We start from the raw sequence: 21685 nt of genomic DNA, 5'->3' as shown, positions 1-21685 counted from the left end.
ATTATGAGGAAGAGGTGCCTAGAGGTGGGGTAGGTTGTGGGCATGGAGTATGGCAGGAAGGGGTATGGTGAAGGGAAATGGAGATGGTACTATAAAAATGGTATAGTGTAATCGGGTGTTGCAGGTAGATAATAGGATGGTATGGAGGATAGTGTGGGTGAGCCATGTGGAGGGTAAGCCTGAGGAGTGGCTAGGCTCATGTAGGGAAATGAATAAGGTGTGTAGCTAGCATGAAGTGGGAGAAATTGCATGAAAGGGATAGCTACAGAGGTTGCACTATGGCTAGGGGTAGTGATGTAGACATAACACTAGGACATGCGGGGACTAGTGGTGCAATAGTAGGGAGTGGTGGCGAAGAGATGGAAGGAGAAGTTGACAGAGGATGAGTAGGTAGTGGAGATGAGGGTGGATGAGAGGAAATGGTGAGGTGAGGCCGCCCACTCTTTCCTTCACTATAACAACCTATGAAGTGGTAACCGCTGTTGATATCCCCAATGGAGAGGATCCTCTGGTGTGGAGCTGAAGAGACAGTGGAGGCAAGACTTTTGGCTCAAGCAACTCTTGACACACATCTTTATAGCTTCCAATGTTATGGGGATGTCTTCATGTAAAGCCCTAATCATCAAATCATATGCTTTTCTATCAAAAGAGTAATATGTTGAAGATTACTTTTTTCGCGCGTTTCATCAAAATCAACGATCCTCCATTGCAAATGCATGTATTATCTGATTCTTACCCTTGATCCCATCCCCCTTGCCCTTGCCCGTGTTAGATAGTCTTGAGGCTCTAGGTACCGTTTGAATGCATAGAAAATTTATGACAAGCCCGACCAAATAGGCACCAATTCTCTTCCACACCATCACGCTCACTACAGTTCTCTTCTACTACACCTTCTACACCATCACGCTCACTACAGTTTTCTTCTACACCATCACGCTCACTATAGATGGCTGCTGCTGCTAATTCTGCAAGGCCGAAGCAGCAGTGGAGGCCTTCTCGTGGGAGCGGGCAAATCAGAGATGCAACAGATCGTTCTGGGAATGGCAACAGCGGCTTTCACTCAGCATTGCAGGACATTGGACCGTCTTTGTCATCATCAACTGCATTAATGGCATCATCTTCTTTTTCCTCTTCTTCAGGCGACACTTCATCGTCAAAGCACAAGATTCTCAACAATGAAAATTCCTTTCTCCCTTATTTGCCACACGATGATGCTGTTGCAGCGGGTCTGGGTGCTGATCTTGGAGGCATCGATGCTGTTGAAACACAAAGGGTTGCAGACCTTTTGAATGAAGATTTTGGAAGATTGCTCAGGATGCAACCTTCAGAATTCTGGAAAGCAGGTGCTCTGTTTTCAAATTTTCCTTAATAGAAAAGGCATCAAAGAGATTTTAAGATTAACATTCAGGTAGCAACTTATGTCACAATTGTTGATGGGCGCCAAGACATGGCTAATGGTGCAGATCTTCAGATTACTTTCAGTCACTACATTATCGATTATTAGGCATCAAAGTGGAAAATGCACCTGTTGTCTTTTTTGGGTTTTACAGATTGCTTGTGGTGTCTTTATGTGCAGTTACAATGGACAGCTCCATCGAAGTATCACTTGATAGCTATTTGCAGTTCCGAAGGAGATGGTATGACTCACATAGCAATGAGGGCGGAAAACCACTTGCTGGGGTGATTGTTGGGGATCAGTTATTGTTCCGCCGAGTCTTCATGGTCCTATATCACATGTAAACAATCATTACCCTTTTGGATAGATTCCTCATATGCAAGGTCTGAGTTTGCTCGTGTGAGCTAGTAGTGTGCTGCAAGTTTTGAAGTTTGTGATTTTAAGGGTGTTTGTTTTGTGTTGGCTGGTCAGGTCGTTGAACTTAGAGAGCAGAGCACAGCCTACCGATGTCAATCTACTTTCTGAGGGACAGACAGGTGCTTGTCCTTAAAGGCATCCTAACTACTTTTTGGTCGTACATTCCTGAAGTTCCAGTGTAAATTTACACTTTCGCTGTAGAGCAGAAGTTATCTTTCAAAGACGATTTTTCGATATTCCAAAGCTATTGGACATATGTGCAATCTATGGCCATGACAATCAAGACCTTACAAGGCAATTGGTCAGTATTAAAGTGAGGTTAAGCGGTATATTTGGTTTTCTGATATGTTTACAGTACTAAACTTGACATATAGTTCAATGGCGAATCTCAAAAACTTAGTTTTGCAATTGGAGGAAATAGTGATACATTAGAAATGATATTGAGAATTAGTATAGATTACGTGATTTGGGCTTTTTTGGGAGGCCCTGTGGCAAAGCTAATTGGTGAAAAGTTTGTGCTGTTTCACAAAAGCAAAAAATTAAATGAATTCAATTGTAGCATTCTTCTTTGATGGGTTAGTGCTTAAATACTTTGAGTTTTTACAATTACTGAACAATGCATCAAGGGTGTCCTCACACACAAGAACACTTAGAACTCTTTTGTTCGCATCATAAGAGGTGTATAATTGATTTGGGTTTATTCCTTCGCCATCCTGTTAAGCTGAATTTTGTTAAATCCAAGTTTCTAGGATGCTTGTGAGCGTCTCTCATGATTCTCTGAAGAGTGCACAATGGCTGTCTTCACGTGCCCATATGTTGTGCCAAGTCTCAAAAGATAGGACAAAGTCATATTCGACGGATATCTTCTCTTTCACAAGATGCATGGGAGGAAAAAAGAGAACTATTTCAGAGGAAGCCTTACAAGTAGTCGAAGTGGCTGCAGACAAGGAAAAGTTGTGAAACTTTCCAGTACATATATAGCCAATTCAAGAAACCTAAAAGGTCAAAGTTGTGACTTCATATTGGATGTCCCATAGAGGTGGAGATCCGTAGTTCTTTCCATGAAGTCTACTCGAACTCTGTTGCTAAATTGGCTTTATCTGACAGGAAAATAATTTTAAATGAATTGTTGGATTTATAAGTGAGAGGGTTTTCTCGCTTTGAACACCAAGGAAAAATAATTTTTGAATTATTGGAATTTTAAGTGAGAGGGTTTTTCTCACTAGAGACATCCGAGTACAGAGTATCCCTAGTGCGTCATTCAGAGTAATGACAGGAGCACTGTGAAAGGGAATATCTGTAAGGCCACCAGGAATGGGTACTTTTGATGCGTCACATCGGATGAGTGACAGGGAGCATCGGTAAGAAGTATTTGACCATCCGGGAACGAACATCTCTGATGCGTCATAGGATGGGTGACAGAGCATCAGATTGTACCGTAAGTTCGGTAAGAAAAGACTAGGTGATGGGTATTCCTGATGCGTCACAAGGTGGGTGACGAGTGCATCGGAAAGGGAATATCCGTAGTCAGGAGGAAATTCCGAACTGCGTTAGAATTGTGCACAAGGAAAAGCAAGCACTTGAATGACGATGGGTCCAGATGAAACTTTGAGGAAAAGCGGATGCTTTCTGAGAAAGCGGGATTGCTTTTTGGGAAAGCAGATGCTTTCCCACATGGAAGTCTGAGTTTTTGAACAGATTCTGACCATTTTTAAAAGGTGACCGGCCGCCCTTAATAAGTGGGTAGCCTATGATTAAATAAAGCAGTAACAACAAGCCAACGATTTTTCTCTCTTTTTCTGGCAGAATAGAAAAAAAAAAAACCGAAAAACCGAAAAACGCCGTGATCTCTACGTGAGCAGCCGATGCTCTGCTATCTTTGACGTGGCCAGGGAGCTGGCCAGGGAGCTATAAAAGCATAGAAAAAAGAAAAACCGAAAAACGCCGCGATCTCTACATGAGCAGCCAATGCTCTGCTATCTTTGCCGTGGCCATGGAGCTGGCCAGGGAGCTATAAAAGCATCACACGCCCTCTTCGCAAGGAGAAGATGCTGTTGCATATTTCAGCCGCAAAGAAGACGTTTGCCGGTGATGCCCATGGCTGCCCCAAGTGTACCCGATGTCGCCAGGACCTAGTGCGCGAGTTCCCTCGTGAAGATGTGCCTACAGAGCGTGTTTCCATTGCAACAAGCTGCTGTTTTTCTCTGTTTTCAGCCCATAGACGTCGTAGACGGGGCTGATTTACGATAAGGAACCCGAGAACACACCTCTTTTGTGTGTAGGATTGGAAGAGAGGATTTTCTATGTAGAGATCTCTTCCGGGGATTTTCTTTTCGAGAACCGAGTTGCGTTTCGAGCGTCGAGACTTTGAAGGTAACGTTTTTCATGTTATGATCTCTGAATATTTGATTGCAGGTGTACTTCCTCTTCACGAGGGAGTAGGAGTAGAGGTCCGAGGAAGGCATGAGCCTCTGTAGGAGAAAAGCACTCCGAGGAACTAGAGCCAGATCAGCCCAAGGGTTTCGTACTCCACGGATACGAGAGAGGTAGACTCTTGAGATGTGATCTGGAAGTTGAGATTCCCAAGGGAAGGACTTCGTGTCGAGGAAAGCAGAGTTATTCTGCAGGAAGAGGACTTTGTTGTCCTCTGGAAAGCAGAGTCGGAAAAGAGTTGCAGGGATGCCATGCCCCGAGTCTGGAAGGTGAGATCGAGAGGCGAGAACCTTGATTCTCGAGGAATTGGAATAAGGATCCGCAAGATACTTTGAAGTGGATGGTAGAGTCAACAATACAAGCTGAAAGTGTACACCTCAGTGTACATAGAATCTAATCCTCGCAGTGGGATGGGAACCATTGAAGACAAAAATAACCAATTTTTGTTACCTCTCCTTGAAGGATACGTTGCTACCCAGAGAAAGTTTGGAGTAAGGGAATTCAATCTAACTTCTGAATTTTTGAATCAGAAGACCCTCAAACTTTAAGTGAGAGGGCAGGTCTTTGATCTAGTATTTGATAGTTTCCTAACAGGTTACTTGCTATTGCAGGAAGGACATTACAAAGAACCATTCCGCGATTTCAAGTAAGAAAAGATTTTGTCAAGCTTGGGTACCCTATGAGCCTACACCTCTTATCCGGTAAGGGAAGATATGGTAGTGCTTTTCGCACAAGTGAATGAACACTCTCTTTATGAGGGAAGGAGCAAGAGATGGCTACGGCTTGTGCTCGAGGAATCCAAGGATTGAAATCCTAGTTTATTTGATGAGCGGGTTTTGCTCTAAGATCGAGCCAAGGGATCGCCAAGTTGAGCGTCTTCGCTCTAAGGATCTTACGAAGGGAAGGTAATTTCCCAGGTTCACTGAAACTCTTAAAACAGCTTAAGAATTATGTACACCTTTGGGTACATGGATAACACACGAAGATGCAGACCTATGTGGGTCATCTACAAGTCGAATTTTTTTTCTGATGAGCGGAATGAGATGAACCAACTTCCTTTTCAGGAATTGCACGAGAGTTTGTTATACTCTCTTGAGCGCCTTTTTGTGCGTAAGGATATTCAGACACAAGAATCTCTATTTGAGTTGTGTTCGGTAGAAGGAATTTGAGTTTCTCTACGGAGAAGAGGTTTTCTGATGGTCATTGATCAGAGTACGCTCTGTGCTTTTACCTTTACAGCAGCAACTTTTGGTTGCGGTATATGTTTCTCCATGAGCAGGCCTTAACCACATATAAGAGAACATCATTCAGATCTAAAGCGGGTTCGCCCTTAAGTGGGTCGAGTTTGAACTTATGTTCATAGAATGGTATGGCTAGAATTTTATCTGCCTAAGATTTTGCAAGGCGTCATTGATGCTTGCAAGGTGAATCATTTTTGATGATTTTGCAAGGAAGAGACGCTAATGGGCGTCGAGAAAACACTGCACGTGGTAACAACCCGCTCGAGGAAAAACATGGAAAGACGTGCAGCAATGCGCAAGGAATCTTCGGATTAAAACAATTGGCCTACCCAAAGCAAAGGCCCGGAACAAGAACCTTCTTTAATGTGATCGTAGACTCTGTTTGTGAAAGCAAGACATTGAGATTAATGCTCTATGACTGGGCATTCCCTATGTGAGAGGACACAAGAGGTTTAATATCCTCAGGACTAATAGCGCAAGATTATGCGCACAGATACCTAGATTGATTTCTAGGAGGATTATTCTTCTTGAGGTTAAGAAGGTGAAAGTGAGTTAACAGATTCTCGAATGAGGAAACTGCCGATCTGTTGGAAGGACGCGAATTATGAGTTCTTACATGGCTCGTAAGTTTGATGATTGGTGAAGGATATCCTCGAAGTACTAGAGGAAGGACATGAACCGGTAAGGTAAGTATTGAATTATTGGATTTTTGTTTAATTTAATTTTAAATGTCGTGCTTTTTGGCTTTATTGTTTGCGTCCAAAAGCTGGCTGATCTGTGTTTGAACCACCTATTGTAATTCTTGCTTTGTAAACATCCTCGGAGGAGGAGGTTTCTTGAGTGCCGGTTTGATGGGTGGCTTTGTGGCCTTCTGCCACTGGGTGTGCGCTTCTGCGAGGGATTGCCGAGTCAAAAATTTTGCGAGTTATGGATCCTTCGCAATTTTAATCATCATCTTTGTTGCTTCGCTTGGACACCCCAAGTCAAGATTCTATTGCGACACAGCAGAGATTCACTTTAAAACAGTTCACACTTCACAATTGAATCGAGACGGCCCGACGTAGTTCCGTGCCTAGAGATATTGGCCCCAAAGATTGGCGGTCCTTTCGGTATTTCTTTTTGTATTAATCTGTGTTCAAAGTAGAAGAGAGTGGGTAGGTGCTCACTCTCAGACTCTGTGTCGAGATGCTCTGAGTAGTGAGGCCCTGTCCACTATTTTATAGATACAAGGGATGCCCAAAAGCAGAGCCCCAAAAACAGTAAGTGAAAAGCTTTTAATATTCAAAAGCAACTGTCCCAAAAGCTTCCAAAAATCAGCCAGCGAATTCAACCAGCAAAAAGCAGCCTCTGTAATTTGTGGAGATCCGTACGTTGCCACGTCAGCCTGTTAGTGCGGTTTGCGTCGCAAAATCCGAAAATTGTGTACGCAGTCTGCCACGTCATTGCCGTGTGTGTGTCCGGGGTCTGTTGCCACGTCACCCATTTGTGACAAGGCCACTTGGCAAGACTTTGTAAGTTGGTAAAACTTCTCCTCCTACTTTAGCTTCTTCACTTAGGGTTTAGGCCCCTCGGTCGGGATCTGAAGATTGGCTCCATTCTTCAGTGGCTTGACACGTTAGCAATTCGTGACACCCGCCCCTAGTAAAGCATTGCTATGGATTTCACTTTTTTAAGATATTTTTTTAATATCTTCCCAAGACCTAGAGTGGGTATGATGGTTAAAGTTCTCGTCCTCGTTCCACCGGCAGACTGATGGGCAATTTCATTGATGACAACTTGGACAAATTACATTGAAAAATGAAAGACTATAAGTTGTAAGCAACTTATGGTACCCTGTCCGAAGGGGCCAAAGAGACAAAGAAAAATTAAATTGTGCGAGTAATGTTGATGTGGCAGAGTTGTACGGAGTGCCCCGTACGCTTCTCCGCGATTTGTGTTTTTGGACCAGATGCTTTTAAGATTGACTGCTTTTGAATTGATTGCTTTTGGGGCATCCCTTGTAAGAATAAAAGAGCCCTTGGGGCCTCACTCTAGGGAGCATCTGGACGTAGAGTCTGAGAGCAAAGGTCCCTCGGGAGTCGTACTTTGCAATGATTAATAATAAAGAAATACCGAAAGGGGCGCCAGACTTTGGCGCCAATACCTCTAGGCTCTGGGCACGGAACTACTCTGGGCCGTGTAGACTCTCTCTCTCTCTCTCTATATATATATATATATATATATATATATATATATATATATATATATATATTAAAAGTTCAGTGATTTTGAAGTTTCTATTGGTGTGTTGCTATTGATTTCTCGCTTGGAGTGTCCAAGTTTGCTACACCTTTTTAGGTTATGCGGGAGGAGTGATGAGGGAGTCGTTGAACAGCTCATGGTCCGGACTTGGTTGGTTATTTGCGGGGGGAGTGTTCATCGGCGGCTTTATGTTTCTATGTCTTGTAACATGCATATGTGAGCATTTGTGCTGCATTGTGAGGCTGGCTGAAAACCTGAGCGCTGTCCTAGGGCTGAATTTTGCAACTATGCCGGTGACGACGACGGTGACAACGGCGACTTGGCTATGCGAAAATGCTGATGGCTGAAATCTGAAAATGCCGGCTGAATTGTGGCTGAAAATGGATCGCTGACTGATCTGCTGTGGTAGGGAGAACCGGCAGAGGATCTGCTACCAAGAAGTGGCGGTATAGCGAGGCTAAGAGCTGATCTGAAAATGCTGATCCCTTGGGCTGAAAAACGCTGATCTTGATGGCTGAAAACGCTGATGCTTGTGGCAAAAACGCTGATCTTGCTGATGAGAAAATGCTGGAGAGCCTGCTGTCTGCTGGGCATTGTGCTCTGTCTGTGAGTCTTCTGCCTTCTCCAAGCACCCATTGGCCTCCTTATATAGGTGTGAGAACTGGGTCGAGCAGTGCTCTCACAACCTTTACGATTCACATTAATAAAAGTCACTTATTAAAAATAAGCGAGAAAGAAGTGGTTCATGTAAAAAAGGGTTCATGCACTCGAACATGCTCATGCTGGGTATTGAATGTAATGCTAGTGATTATGGGTTGTGCAATCAGAGGGTATGCAGCTAAGTGCCTATACATGCATGGCCCGCGTGCAGGCTCACAAGGTTGCCAGAACGCTTCTTAGGCTACCTAAACCCTAGAAGTAGGAACAACTTGTCCACATGCACATAGGGTTAGATGTGCACATGATATCCCCCCCTTTTCAAGGTGAGGTATTGGTACCGAGTTGCATGGCTTCTTTGCAATCTGCCAACAACTTAGGGTAATGTGTGAAAAATGCTTCATCAACCCACAGTGCCTCGTGGGTTCCTCGATCTTTGAGCTTCAAAAGGTATTGTCGTGCTTGCTTCTTTGAACCATGGCGGAACCGATGCAACAAAATTTACTCGGGTTCCATGACTTCTGCTTCATCAATGATCTTTGGTTCTTCTTCAGAAATGTCGTTTGGTGGGTTTCCCTGAAACAACTTCAACCAAGAAACATGGAATACGTTGTGCATTGACCATGAGTTAGGCAACTGCAATTTCATAGAAACCTCATTTATCTTTTTAATGACAGGAAATGGACCATACATACGAAAAGACAACTTTGGACACTTCTTTCCTACTTGCTTGAGACGTTGCTTCATGATCCTAAGATAAACCCAATCCCCTTCCTTGATAGTAACATCCTGATGATGCTTGTTAGCCTGACGAGAATAAGATTCTTGGGCCTTCCTCAGCCGAAGCTTCACACTCTCAGTAATCTCATCCAAAGACTGACACTCAACATTGGCATAGGTAACTGACTGATCGATCGAGTCAACAAAGTCTGGAATGGACGGCCAAATGCTGCCTCATACGGAGTTCTACCAATGGCACTAGAATATGAGTCATTCAAGATTGCTTGAACTAACGGGAGATACTACTCCCAATGAGACTGTTGATCATGCACATAGGACTTCAAAACATCGAAAAGCCAACTGATTGTAGATCTCAGTTTGACCATCGGACTGTGGGTGAAATGCGAATGAAAAATTCAATTTGGTGCCAAAATTTTCAAAAAGTGCTTTCCAAAAATGTGACGTGAATTTGACATCCCTATATGACACAATCGACTTTGGCAAACCACAAAGGGGATACCAATGCTTAATAAACAGATGTGCTACATCTTGTGCTGTTGCTGTGGCCTTACAAGGAATCAACATGCAAATCTTACTGAAACGATCAATAATGGTGTCACAAACTGGTGACGTGGCGTGCAACAACACACACTCGCCTCCGGCTGGCAGCAGTCCTAGATGAACGCAGAAATGCTGACATGGTAGCCTCCGCGATTTGCGGCGTATTTCACGGAACTCTAGACACGTGGCAAGCTGTACGGAAAGGCATATTTCTACGTGGGTTGCTTTTGGCACGTTGGCTGCTTTATTCTACGCCATATAGCAAGTGAGAGAGAGAGCTTTTATTGCCAAGTAGGGCTTGAGAGAGAAGATTGAACTGCTTTATTTTTATAAAAGCATGAGAGAGAGAGAGAGAGAGAGAGAGAGAGAGAGAGAGAGAGAGAGAGAGAGAGAGAGAGAGAGAGAGAGAGAGAGAGAGAGAGCCTTGATGCTTTTAGAAGGCTTTTGATTTTCAGCTTTTAGGGGCTCTGCTTTTAGCATCCTTTGTACTCTTTAAATATGCAGGCAGGGCCTCATAACTCAGAGCATCTGGACGCAGAGTCTGAGTGTGAGCGCCTGCTCGCACTCTTGTACTTTGAACACAGATTAATACAAAAAGAAATACCGAAAGGGGCGCCAGTCTTTGGGGCCAATATCTCTAGACACGGAACTCCGTCGGGCGAGTGTCGAATCAATTGTGAACTATGAACAGTTTGAAGTGATTATTTGTGGTGTTGTGGTAGATTCTCGACTTAGAGTGTCCAAGTCTGTTACAGTGGTATCAGAGCACGGCCGATTTCTCTTCTATGGGAAATCCGATCCCTTTTTTTTCCACGGCACTTATTGCTTCAGGCAAAGATCAGTCGACTCCCTCTGCATCTGGAGATGCGGGAAGGGATCACAATGAAGATTCACTCGAGGAGTACGGCCCGCCTCGGCCTACTTGGGCGGAGCATCAAGAGATGGAGCATTGACAATTGATCGGCGATGCAACAAAGATGATGCTTAATTTTGCGAAGGACCCGAAATTGGCAAAATATATGAGCCATACTTTTTTCGAAGAGGTGCACACGGAGTGGCAGAAGACCACAAAGCCACCCTCCAAACCTGCTCTCAAGAAACCTCCTACTCCCAGGAAGTATACAGAGCAAGAATTAGAAGAAGTGGTTGATGCACGAATTGCTAAGCTTTTTGACGCGGACGCGCAGAACAAAGTTAAATAGCACGACAAAAAGCAGAAGAAAGGCACCGACTTCCCGGGTTATTTGGGTCATCAGTCTACTTTTGAAAAGGCAAAAAAGCAGAAGAAGCGTGTTCGATTTGAAGGAGTATCCAGTTCTTCTTCTCCTTCTTCTTCTGATAGTTCTTCTAGCTCATCTGACTCGAGCGAAGAAGACAGAAAAGGCAAAAAGCGAAGCAAAAAGCAACGCTTCGGAAAGGGCAAGAAAAAGGCAAAGAAGTCTAAATCTCGCCCCATGATTGACAGTTCTACAAAGGACTCATCTACAGACATTTCGGACTTTGATGACAACAACTTTTATGCAAAGAAGAAGAATTTTTACAAAGCCAACCAATATGACTTTCTGGAGGACAAAAGCAAGAAAGTTTGAGAGTTTAAGGAAGGTGGGCAGTCAATTAAATTTGACACGCTTTCTGGTTATAGAGATGCTTCGAAGGCTTTGTCTTTTGTACAACAGTTTGACATCGCTTTCGCGGGAGGGCGTTACTCAGAGCACTTTAAGATTCGGAGAGCTGCCTCTTACTTTAAGGGGAATGCTCGAACTTGGTGGTCCATGCTTCTATGAAACAAGATTGCGCCAGTTAAATGGCTGAATTTCCATAGGCTTTTTATTTCTTCTTGGCTGACTCGAGAGTATGAACGCGATATACGAACTGCTTGGAACCATCTTCGGATGACCAAGAAGGATATAGTGGACGCTTATTGCAAAAGATTTTGGAGCTCTTTTCTACCCGCCTCTTGTTAGGTGCAGCGGAATGAACGTTTGCGCTTTGCTCAAGATAGTGCTCCGAACTGTGCTCAAGGTTCCTTTTGTTCTTACGGAAGGGAGAGCCTTCCGTTCTTAATGAGAGAGTGCTATGATCACAAACAAAGTGAATGGACACTCTGCATGCAAGTGTATGAGACTGAGAGATAGAGAGAGAAGAGAGATACGACACCAGAGACGTTGTAAAACCCTCCTCCGAAGGCCCCACTCTCGTTGGCGAGAGTAGTCTACTTATGATTGCACAATCTGGTACAAATGGAATGCATGACACCGATGCAAGTCTAGGCTATGTTGACGATGACGACGGTGATGACGAAGTCGACCTAAGGGCTGAAATCTGCGATCTTCTACTGCTGTCCAAAAACGCTAGGGGTTGAAATCTGTTGCGGGTCGAAAAACGCTGATTTTGGGGGCTGTTTTTTGTGGGTCTTTGTCGCTGAAAATCTGCAGGTTTAGGGCTGAAAACTGAGGATCTTCAAGGCTGAAAACTGATGGTCTTACCGGGGCTGAATCTGCTACTCTTCGAAGGCTGAAACTTGCGGGTCTTCTACGGTTGCAAATCGTTGCATTTGCTGAATCTGCAAAGGCTGGGATCTGCAAGCGTTAGGTCATTCAAAACGCTAGGGCTGATGTGTTTCTGAAAAACGCTAGGGAAGGTTCCTCAAAACGCTAGCTGGTTGGGTCTGTTGGCGGTAATGCTGATGCAAAAACGCTATCTGCTGGGGTCTTTTGGCGATGGCAAAACTGATGCAAAACGCTAGGATCTGGGACGTACGGCGATGACCTTCTGATGGAGAAACGCCAAGGTGCTGAGTCCTTTGCTTGTAGGGGAGACCACCAAGTTCTTGTTGAGAAGTTGCCTGCTGAACTTGGCTCCTGTTGCCTCTTCTGCCATTTAGTGCTAGTCTAGGTTTGCTTATTTACAAACTTCCTCCATTTGCCCTACCTACTTTCCAACAAAAGTCACTTAAAAATAATAAGTAAAAAACGTCAAAAAATGCTGTGTGCAACCAGAGGATATGCATCTACACTGAGTGACTGGGCATGCACGGTCTACGAATAGACTCACATGCCAGATCACTTCTAATCTAGATCGACTGGACTGATTGAACCTTGATCGTACTGTAGCTTGTCCACGGACACATAGGGTTGGATGTGTCACGTGACATCCCCTCCTTTTCAAAGTGAGGTACTGGTATTGAACTGTATGGCGTCGAGGGAGATCGCCAATAGCATCCGGAATCCTGGAAGGGACTCTTCGTCGGCCCACTCTGATGTGTGGGTCGTGCGGTACTTGAACTTCATAAATGTCTGCAACGCTTGCTTCTTTGGGCCATGCCGAAAGCGACACAAAGTCTTCTGAGTTTCCTTCGATGCTTCAACTTCGTCGAGAGTCATGTTTCTTTCTTCTTCAAGAATCTCCATGGCTGAAAATTCTTGAAACCATTTCCAACACAAAACCATGAACATACCCATTCCATGTAAAGTGAGTGGAAAAAATCTTGTCTTCCTAAAAGACTGTGCATGCAATGTAGATGAACCAATAGATGGAATGCCAAACCGTTCACCACATACACGCAAACAATGAGATTGAATCTTTCTCTTATGATCTAGAGCAATCAACCGTGGCAATTCACAACGGAAATGCCTATGCTTGGTGCTCATACGTTCATGTGCTCTTTCTTCAAATGTGTCGTGCCAAGGAAGAGACATGGAATGTGACTTCCTTACATACATACTTTTCATGAAAAATCCGCATACATTCGTGCTCATTCATGAGTGAAACGTGCTCAACGTACAATATGTCATGCCTAGGAGAAGGGATCACATAAAGACGCTGACTAAAATACAGGAAACGATCACGAATGAAACACTCGAACAATGCGTGCGTACTAATCATGCGAACACATAATACTTCCTGTGAGGGTTCTTTGGACCTACGCTCGAGAGCCAAGATCGGTTCTTCTTGAGTGATCGAATCGTCCTGTGGGGGTTCTTTGGACCTCGACTCGAAAGCCAAGATCGGTTCTTCGTGATTGATCGAATCTACAATGAGGTTAGCTTCACTAGAGAAAGTATCAACTAACACATCATCCTTGTGAACGATCACATCATCTTCATGCAACTCATCATGCTTGTAAGAAATCACATCTTGATCATCATGTAAATCATCATGCTTGTCATTGTCATCCAAATCATCATGCTTCTCATAATCATGCAAATCCTGTGTGTCATGCTTTGGAGAAGAAGAGACTTAGAGAGTCTCCGTCTCTTGAATCTCTTGCATCTGTGCCGGCACTTAACAAAAGAGTCGCAAGAACTCTTGTATGTGTCGCTCGCGCTGTTCTTGTCTTGCCTTTCTTTCTGCTACTCTTGCCTATCTTTGTGCTTCTCTTTTTGCTTTGTCTTCTGCGTGCCTGCGATTCATTTTTGCTATTCTTTCCGCATTTCTTGCGTCGCGTTCTAAATTTTGTTCCAGAAACATCAGCTCCAACTCCTCCATTGGAGTTAGTGCAATCTTTGTCGTAGATGGGGAAGGGTCAGAAAAACCTCCTGGTGGGGAAAATTCTTCTTCGCCTCTCTCATGCTCATCACCTCCAAGCAAAGTATCCATTCCGCTTCGAGTGATGACCATTCTGAAGTCGTGGGTTCTTGTGGTCTTGGGTTCTTAAGTTCACGAGGAACTTGGGTTCTTGTGGGTCTTGGGTTCTTGCGGGTCTTGAGGTTTTCTTTCGCTTACAATTTGTGTTTGAGAAGGATCTTCTCTTCACCCGAGTTCTGCTCTTTTCCGCGGGCGCACCCCTTGGCGGCCTTGCGCTCATACCAAGGTTGCTTTTTCCCGCCTCACATCGATTGGCCGGCCGCTAAGTGCACGGTCCGCTCTCAATGAGTGAAAAGAGACACAAGGGGAGGTTGGACAAGCCCTTCTTTCCTGGGATTCCTATCACTCTTCAGAAACACGATTAGGAATCGACACGCCCAAGCGAACTTGGGTTCGTGCGACCGCAACAAGCAAAAAATATTCTTGTGATTCTTGTGGTTCTTTCCTTGAGTGATACAGAACATTGTCAAAGCTCTGATACCAATGTTAGGTGCAGCGGAATGAATGTTTGCGCTTTGCTCAAGATAGTGCTCCGAACTGTGCTCAAGGTTCCTTTTGTTCTTACGGAAGGGAGAGCCTTCTGTTCTTAATGAGAGAGTGCTATGATCACAAACAAAGTGAATGGACACTGTGCGTGCAAGTGTATGAGACTGAGAGCTAGAGAGAGAAGAGAGATACGACACCTGAGACGTTGTAAAACCCTCCTCCGAAGGCCCCACTCTCGTCGGCGAGAGTGGTCTGCTTATGATTGCTTAATCTGGTACAAATGGAATGCATGAGACCGATGCAAGTCTAAGCTATGTCGACGATGATGACTGTGATGACGAAGTCGACCTAAGGGCTGAAATCTGCGATCTTCTATTGCTGTCCAAAAACGTTAGGGGTTGAAATCTGCTGCGGGTCGAAAAACGCTGATTTTGGGGGCTGTTTCTGTGGGTCTTTGTTGCTGAAAATCTGCAGGTTTAGGGCTGAAAACTGAGGATCTTCAAGGCTGAAAACTGATGGTCTTACTGGGGCTGAATCTGCTACTCTTTGAGGGTTGGAACTTGCGGGTCTTCTACTGCTGCAAATCGCTGCATTTGCTGAATTTGCAAAGGCTGGGATCTGCAAGTGCTAGGTCATTCAAAATGCTAGGGCTGATGTGTTTTTGAAAAACGCTAGGGAAGGTTCCTCAAAACGCTAGCTGGTTGGGTCTGTTGGCGGTAATGCTGATGCAAAAACGCTATCTGCTGGGGTCTTCTGGTGATGGGAAAACTGATGCAAAACGCTAGGATCTGGGAGGTATGGCGATGACCTTCTGATGGAGAAGCACCAAGGTGCTGAGTCCTTTGCTTGGAGGGGAGACCATCAAGTTCTTGTTGAGAAGTTGCCTGCTGAGCTTGGCTCGTGTTGTCTCTTTTGCCATTTAGTGCTAGTCTAGGTTTGCTTATATACAAACTTACTCAATTTGCCCTACCTACTTTCCAACAAAAGTCTCTTAAAAATAATAAGTGAAAGACGTCAAAAATAGGTAAAATAGGCTAAATGCATTGGAAAATTCCCCTGAAGGATTCTGATGTTTTTTGATGGGAATGCTTATGATCATGTTGTGTGCAACCAGAGGATATGCATCTACACTGAGTGACTGGGCATGCACGGTCTACGAATAGACTCACAAAAGTGCCAGATCACTTCTAATCTAGACCGACTGGACTGACTGAACCCTGATCGTATTGTAGCTTGTCCACGGACACATAGGGTTGGATGGGTCACGTGACACCTCTTCATTTAAGAAGATCTTGTTCAAGGAACAGATTGAGCAGTTTACCTTGGGTCTACCTACAGAGATCCGAGATCACTGCTTGGAACAAAGTCAACTTCCATTCAAGAGTTGATGAGTCATGTGAAACGGGGTTTTGCCATTCACTCAGGCAATTTGACCTACCCCACCGATGAGATCATGACACAAAGAACCGAACAGACTTCGACAAATGAAAGTAGAAAGAGGAAGAGGAACCCAGAAAAGAAGGATGCACGACCCAAGCTCACTCCTCAGGAGAGAGCTCGCTACATTAGGGAAAGGAAGTGCTTTGATGCGGGGAAACTGGGCATATCTCCGCGAAGTGCCCTAAAAAGGCACAGAAAGAACAGAACGACAAGGACGACGAGAGGCCTGAGAGTTCGAGAGCAGCTGAGGAACGTGGACGAAAAGGCAAGACGAAAACATGGCTGGTTCCAGATTGCGTGGGTACCGATCCTAGCACGATGGATGAGAGTACAAAACTTTGCCTAGCTTGGGGCAAAGTGAAAGACCAAGAAGTCCTAATCTTCTTTGATGGAGGAGCCAAGGCCAAGTTCATTTCACCGGAATTGGCGGCGCGGCTCGAGATCACTCCCGATCGGATGGGAGCACTTGCGGAGGCAGCTCTAGCGGCACCCGGTAGGGACGTAGCCATTACACCTATCATTGGCAAACTTCGGTTGCATTGTCAGGGGTATTTCGGGCATTAGGACTTTTACATAATGCCTTTGGAAGGTTGTGATGTCCTCTTGGAAATTCCCTGGTACCACAAGAACAACGCCGTGGTCGACTATCGAGTGAGGAACGCGACATTGACCACAGAGAAGGACAGAACCATTGTACTCGATATAAAACTTAAGGGCGAGTCTGTCCCTATTGTATCGGCTTCGGCCATTTCTAAATTAATGAAATCCAGTCTGTTTGTTTACTCGACCTTTTTGAAAGAGTTGAGTGATGAGGATAGGAAAAATATGTTTGAACTTAATAAAGAACACCAAGATTTTCTCCACGCTCATGCCGATTGCTTCTCAGAGGGCCTGCCAAGCCAGTTACCACCGGCTCGTCCTGAAGATCATATCATTGATATGATACCTGGAAGCACACCATCGAACCGGCCACCTTACTGTGTGAGCCGAGCACAGAATGAAGAGATTATGAACCAAGTGAAAGACCTCTTGGAAAAGGGTCTTGTCCAGCGTAGTACTTCACCGTATTGCTCTCCAGTGTTGTTGATTTTGAAGAAAGACGGATCTTGGAGAATGTGCATCGATATAGAGCTCTCAACAAAATCACCATCAAGAACAAATTTTTGATTCCTAGGATCGATGATATACTCGACAGATTACAGGGATCCTCGTGTTTTAGCAGGATTGATTTGAAGAGTGGATATCATCAGATCCGAATCGCGCCGGGAGACGTCTACAAGACAGCCTTTCGGACGACTTTTGGGTTATTTGAGTTTTTGGTGATGCCTTTTGGCTTAACCAATGCTCCTGCGACCTTTAACCGGATGATGGACAGGATTTTTCGAGAGTACGGGCTATTTGTTGGCACTTTCTTTGACGATATCATTGTTTTCTCCAAGGATGAGGCAAAACATAGAGATCATCTGCTTCAATTCTTTCAGGCATTACGAGATCACAAGTTAGTGATTAATGCGAAGAAAAGTGAATTTTTCCTACCAGAGATACACTTTTGGGACACATTGTGTCAACAACAAGAGTGCAGATGGATCCGGCCAAGATAGAGACTATCCGTGATTGGCCCGATTTGAAGAATGTCCATGAAGTTAGAAGCTTCTTGGGATTGTGTCCGTACTACAGGCGATTCATTTGAAAGTTTGCAGAGGTTGCTTCCCCTTTGAATATCTTGACACAGAAAGGAGTCCCTTTCTCGTGGGGACCCACAGAGGTGACTGCCTTTCACACATTGAAAGAGAAATTGACTACGGGACCAGTTTTGACTTTGCTAGACTTGCAGAAGTCATTTGAAGTATATTGTGATGCTTGTGGTCGTAGTCTGGGTGCGGTCTTAATGCAAGAGGGCCATGTCATTGCTTACGAGAGCTGATTGTTCTCAAGGCCGGAATTGACAGCACAGATTTATGAGAAAGAGCTTTTGGCGGTTATCCATGCTCTTACTCAGTGGCGGCACTACCTACTCGGAGCGGATTTTACTCTCTTTACAGACCATCAGAGTTTACGCTACTTCTTGTCACAGAAGTAGCTATTGGAAAAGCAGATGCGGTGGGCGAACATTTTGTCACAGTTTCACTTCCGGATTGTCGATGTGCAAGGACTGAAGAATTTGGTGGCAGATGCTTTGTCTTGGAAGTCGTTGGTTTTGGCTATTTCCGCGATACATCACAAGAGCTTCGAGGATATGGTCGACCAGTATGCCACAGATACGGATTTTGCAGACGTTTTCACACGGATACGGGATGGGGAGATAGTAGCGGGATATTCCATTCGGGATGGCTACTTGATGAGGAAAACCATGTGTGGTTACACAGCCGTTGAGGGAAAAGGTTATGACTGAATGCCACTGTCCACCTTTTATGGGTCACTGCGGCATTGCTACCACCTTGAAAGGGGTAGAGAGATACTTCTTTTGGCTGAGACTCAGGAAGGATGTGGACGAGTTTGTGTGCAGTTGCTGGTATGTCAGAAGGTCAAGTTTGACAGGCATAAAGCACAGGGATTGTACAGCCTTTGCCCATACCCACCCGCCCCTGGGAAAGTATTGCAATGTATTTCATTTTTGATCTCCCGAGAACACAGAGTAGTCTCGATGGTATCTGGACTGTTATTGGCAGATTTAGCAAGCAGGCTCATTTCATTCCAGTAAAGAAAACAGTCAAGCCGGATCACTTAGCGAGACTGTTTGTGGCCCAAATTTTCAGATTACATGGCATGCCTGGGACGATTGTCTCCGATAGGGACCCCAGATTTACAAGTTTGTTTTGGAAGGCAATTTGGGAGAACATTGGCACGCGGTTGCAGTTCTCGTCATCTTTCCACCCGCAGACTGACGGGCAATCTGAGATTGCCAATTCAGTGGTTTTAGATTTATTGAAGTCTTATATCTCGGATTAGAATACTCAACGGGAAAAGTATCTATCTTTGGTGGAATTTTCCTACAACAACACGATACACTCTTCGACGGGGAAGGCGCCATTTGAGATTATTGAAGGTGCTGTGAAGGTTCCACCCTTCCTAAGCACGAAAGATAAGATTTTTGAAGCCGATGAGTATACGCGCGACTTAGACACAGCTTTTGCTAAGGTCCACGAGGCTTTGCAAAAATCTCAGGAAAGACAGAAAAAGGCAGCAGATCGCCATCGTCGCGATTTGAAATTGAAGGAGGATGATTGGGTGCTCTTACGTTTCGAGAGGCACGCTTGAGAAAGAAGAAGGGAAATGAGAGGCTTTTTCCAAAGCTTAGTATGAGATACTACGGGCCTTTCCAGATCTCCGAAAAGATCAATGATGTCTCCTTCCGACTGAAACTGCCTGACACTTGGAGGATTCACAATGCATTTCATGTGTCTCTTGAAACCTTTTAAAGGTGATGTGCCCGAAGATAGGGAGCCCAATGAGCAATCCGAAGTGGAGGAAAACGAGGAGATCCTTGTTCCTTAACAGATTTTGGCACATAAGGACAAAAAGATTAAGGGTAAAATACGAAGGCGGTTCTTGGTTAAATTCAAGAACTATCCTACATTGGATGCAAAGTGGATAGAGGAGGAGGACCTAGCAGATACTCCTTAGATTGTGAACCTTTACCTTGAAGCTTTTGGTCTAGCATAGTCTACTCCAAATGGAACTCCGAATTCAGCTTGGCCGGAGATCTGGTGTAGTGGGTTGTACAAGAGGGGAGTTACTTTGCTCCTTTGTCAATAGATGCCTTGATTTTAGTATACTAGAGTCATTGATGTCTCTTTGAGTTTCAGGGATACTGAGAGCTGACAGTATTCTGCTGTATGACTTTATGAAATGGAATTACGGAATATGAAACTGATTTGTTCTTGACTTGTTTTTAAGTGCAGAAACTGATAGACAAATGACTGCAGCATGTTGGTCTGAATGATCTCGAATAGACATGATTGCAATAGGAGTTAGTCAATCGGGCATCTATGAGGTCCAGAGTGGATCTAGATGCGATTGCTAACTGCATTACTGATAAATCATGGTCTAAGATCCGAATGAATGTTGAATGTGATTTGTCATGTGATGTCCTGTGATGTGACTGTCGATTGGTACATGTGCTAGATGTGTGTTCCTAGTGCGTCAGTACTAACAGTCAGTGTCTGCTAAGACAGTGTATGGTCTCTGTCTGATTTGCAGGCGTAATCGAGGGCGATTACAATGATTTCAAGAGGGGGGTATGTCACAAACTGGTGACGTGGCGTGCCACAACACACACACACTCGCCTCCGGTATGCAGCAGTCCCAAAACAACGTAGAAATGTTGACGTTGTAACAAACTTGGACACTCCAAGTCAAGAATCAACCGCGACAGCACCAAATAACCACTTCAAAACAATTCACAGATCACAATAGATTTGCACTGGCCCGGCGGAATTCCGTGCCTAGAGATATTGGCCCCAAAGACTGGCGCCCCTTTCGGTATTTCTTTTTATATTAATCAATCATCAAAGTACAAGAGAGCGGTTAGGGTTTCACTCTCAGACTCTGCGTCCAGATGCTCTGAGAAGTGAGGCCCTAACCACTAATTTAAAGGTTACAAGGGATGCCCAAAAGCAGAGCCCCAAAAGCTTTTAAAATCAAAAGCATCAGTTCTCTCTCTCTCTTAGAGAGTCTTTTCTTTTTTTTTTATAAAAAAAAAGCAAAAGCAAAATTCGCGTCGCTCATCATTTTCCAAATTTTTAAAAAAAAAAAAAAAATAATCCGCCTCCGCGATTATCGGAATTTGGGGTTTTTGGCAAAAATTAGGGTTTGCAGGAATTTTAGGGTTTCTGGCAGAAATTAGGGTTTCTGCTGTCCGCCACGTCATCACTTTGTGACATACCCTCCTCTTGAAAGCATTGTAATCGACCGCGATTACGCCTGCAAAACCTACAAAAGCCATAAACCGTCTTAGCAGACACTGACTGTTAGTACCTACGTACTAGGAACACACATCTAGCACATGTACAAAATCGACAGTCACATCACACGACATCACAGGACATCACCAGACATCACAGGACATCACATGACATTCAACATTCATTCGGATCTTAGACCATGATTTATCGGCAATGTAGCTAGCAATCACATCTAGGTCCAATCGGGACCTCATCGATGTCCGATTGACTAACCCCTATTGCAACCATGTCTATTCGAGATCAATCAAACCAAAATGCTGCAGTCATTTCGGCATCAGTTCCTGCACTCACAAGAAGTCAAGAACAAAGCAGTATCATAATCAGGAATTCCATTTCATAAAGTCATCTAGCAGAATACTGTCAGCTCTCAGTATCCCTGAAGCTCAAAGAGACATCAGTGACTTTAGTATCAAAATCGAGGCATCTGTTGACAAAGGAGTGGAGTAACTCCCCTCTTGTGCATCCCACTGCACCAGATCTTCGGCCAAGCTGAATTCTGGGTTCCATTTGGAGTAGACTATGCTAAACCAAAAGCATCGCGG

The 21685-nt window shown here is 44.4% G+C and overlaps 1 protein-coding gene across 1 annotated transcript in view; it reads left to right on the top strand.

The window, feature by feature from the left end:
* The first annotated feature begins 829 nt into the window (after nucleotides 1-829).
* LOC147459384 (Ubiquitin system component Cue protein) overlaps nucleotides 830-21685 on the top strand; it is a 60942-nt gene continuing 40086 nt past the window's right edge. The window contains exons 1-4 of the mRNA XM_086510659.1: nucleotides 830-1343; nucleotides 1577-1736; nucleotides 1868-1932; nucleotides 2020-2114. Of these exons, the coding sequence (XP_086366785.1) occupies nucleotides 947-1343; nucleotides 1577-1736; nucleotides 1868-1932; nucleotides 2020-2114 (717 nt within the window). The 5' untranslated portion in view covers nucleotides 830-946. The remainder of the gene's footprint in view (nucleotides 1344-1576; nucleotides 1737-1867; nucleotides 1933-2019; nucleotides 2115-21685) is intronic.

The sequence above is a fragment of the Adiantum capillus-veneris genome, chromosome 4, assembly GCF_014529385.1.
Source record: "Adiantum capillus-veneris isolate H3 chromosome 4, ASM1452938v2, whole genome shotgun sequence".
NCBI classification, from domain to species: Eukaryota; Viridiplantae; Streptophyta; class Polypodiopsida; order Polypodiales; family Pteridaceae; genus Adiantum; species Adiantum capillus-veneris.
Note: the sequence above shows the minus strand (reverse complement) of the source record. Positions and strands in the feature narration are given on the sequence as shown.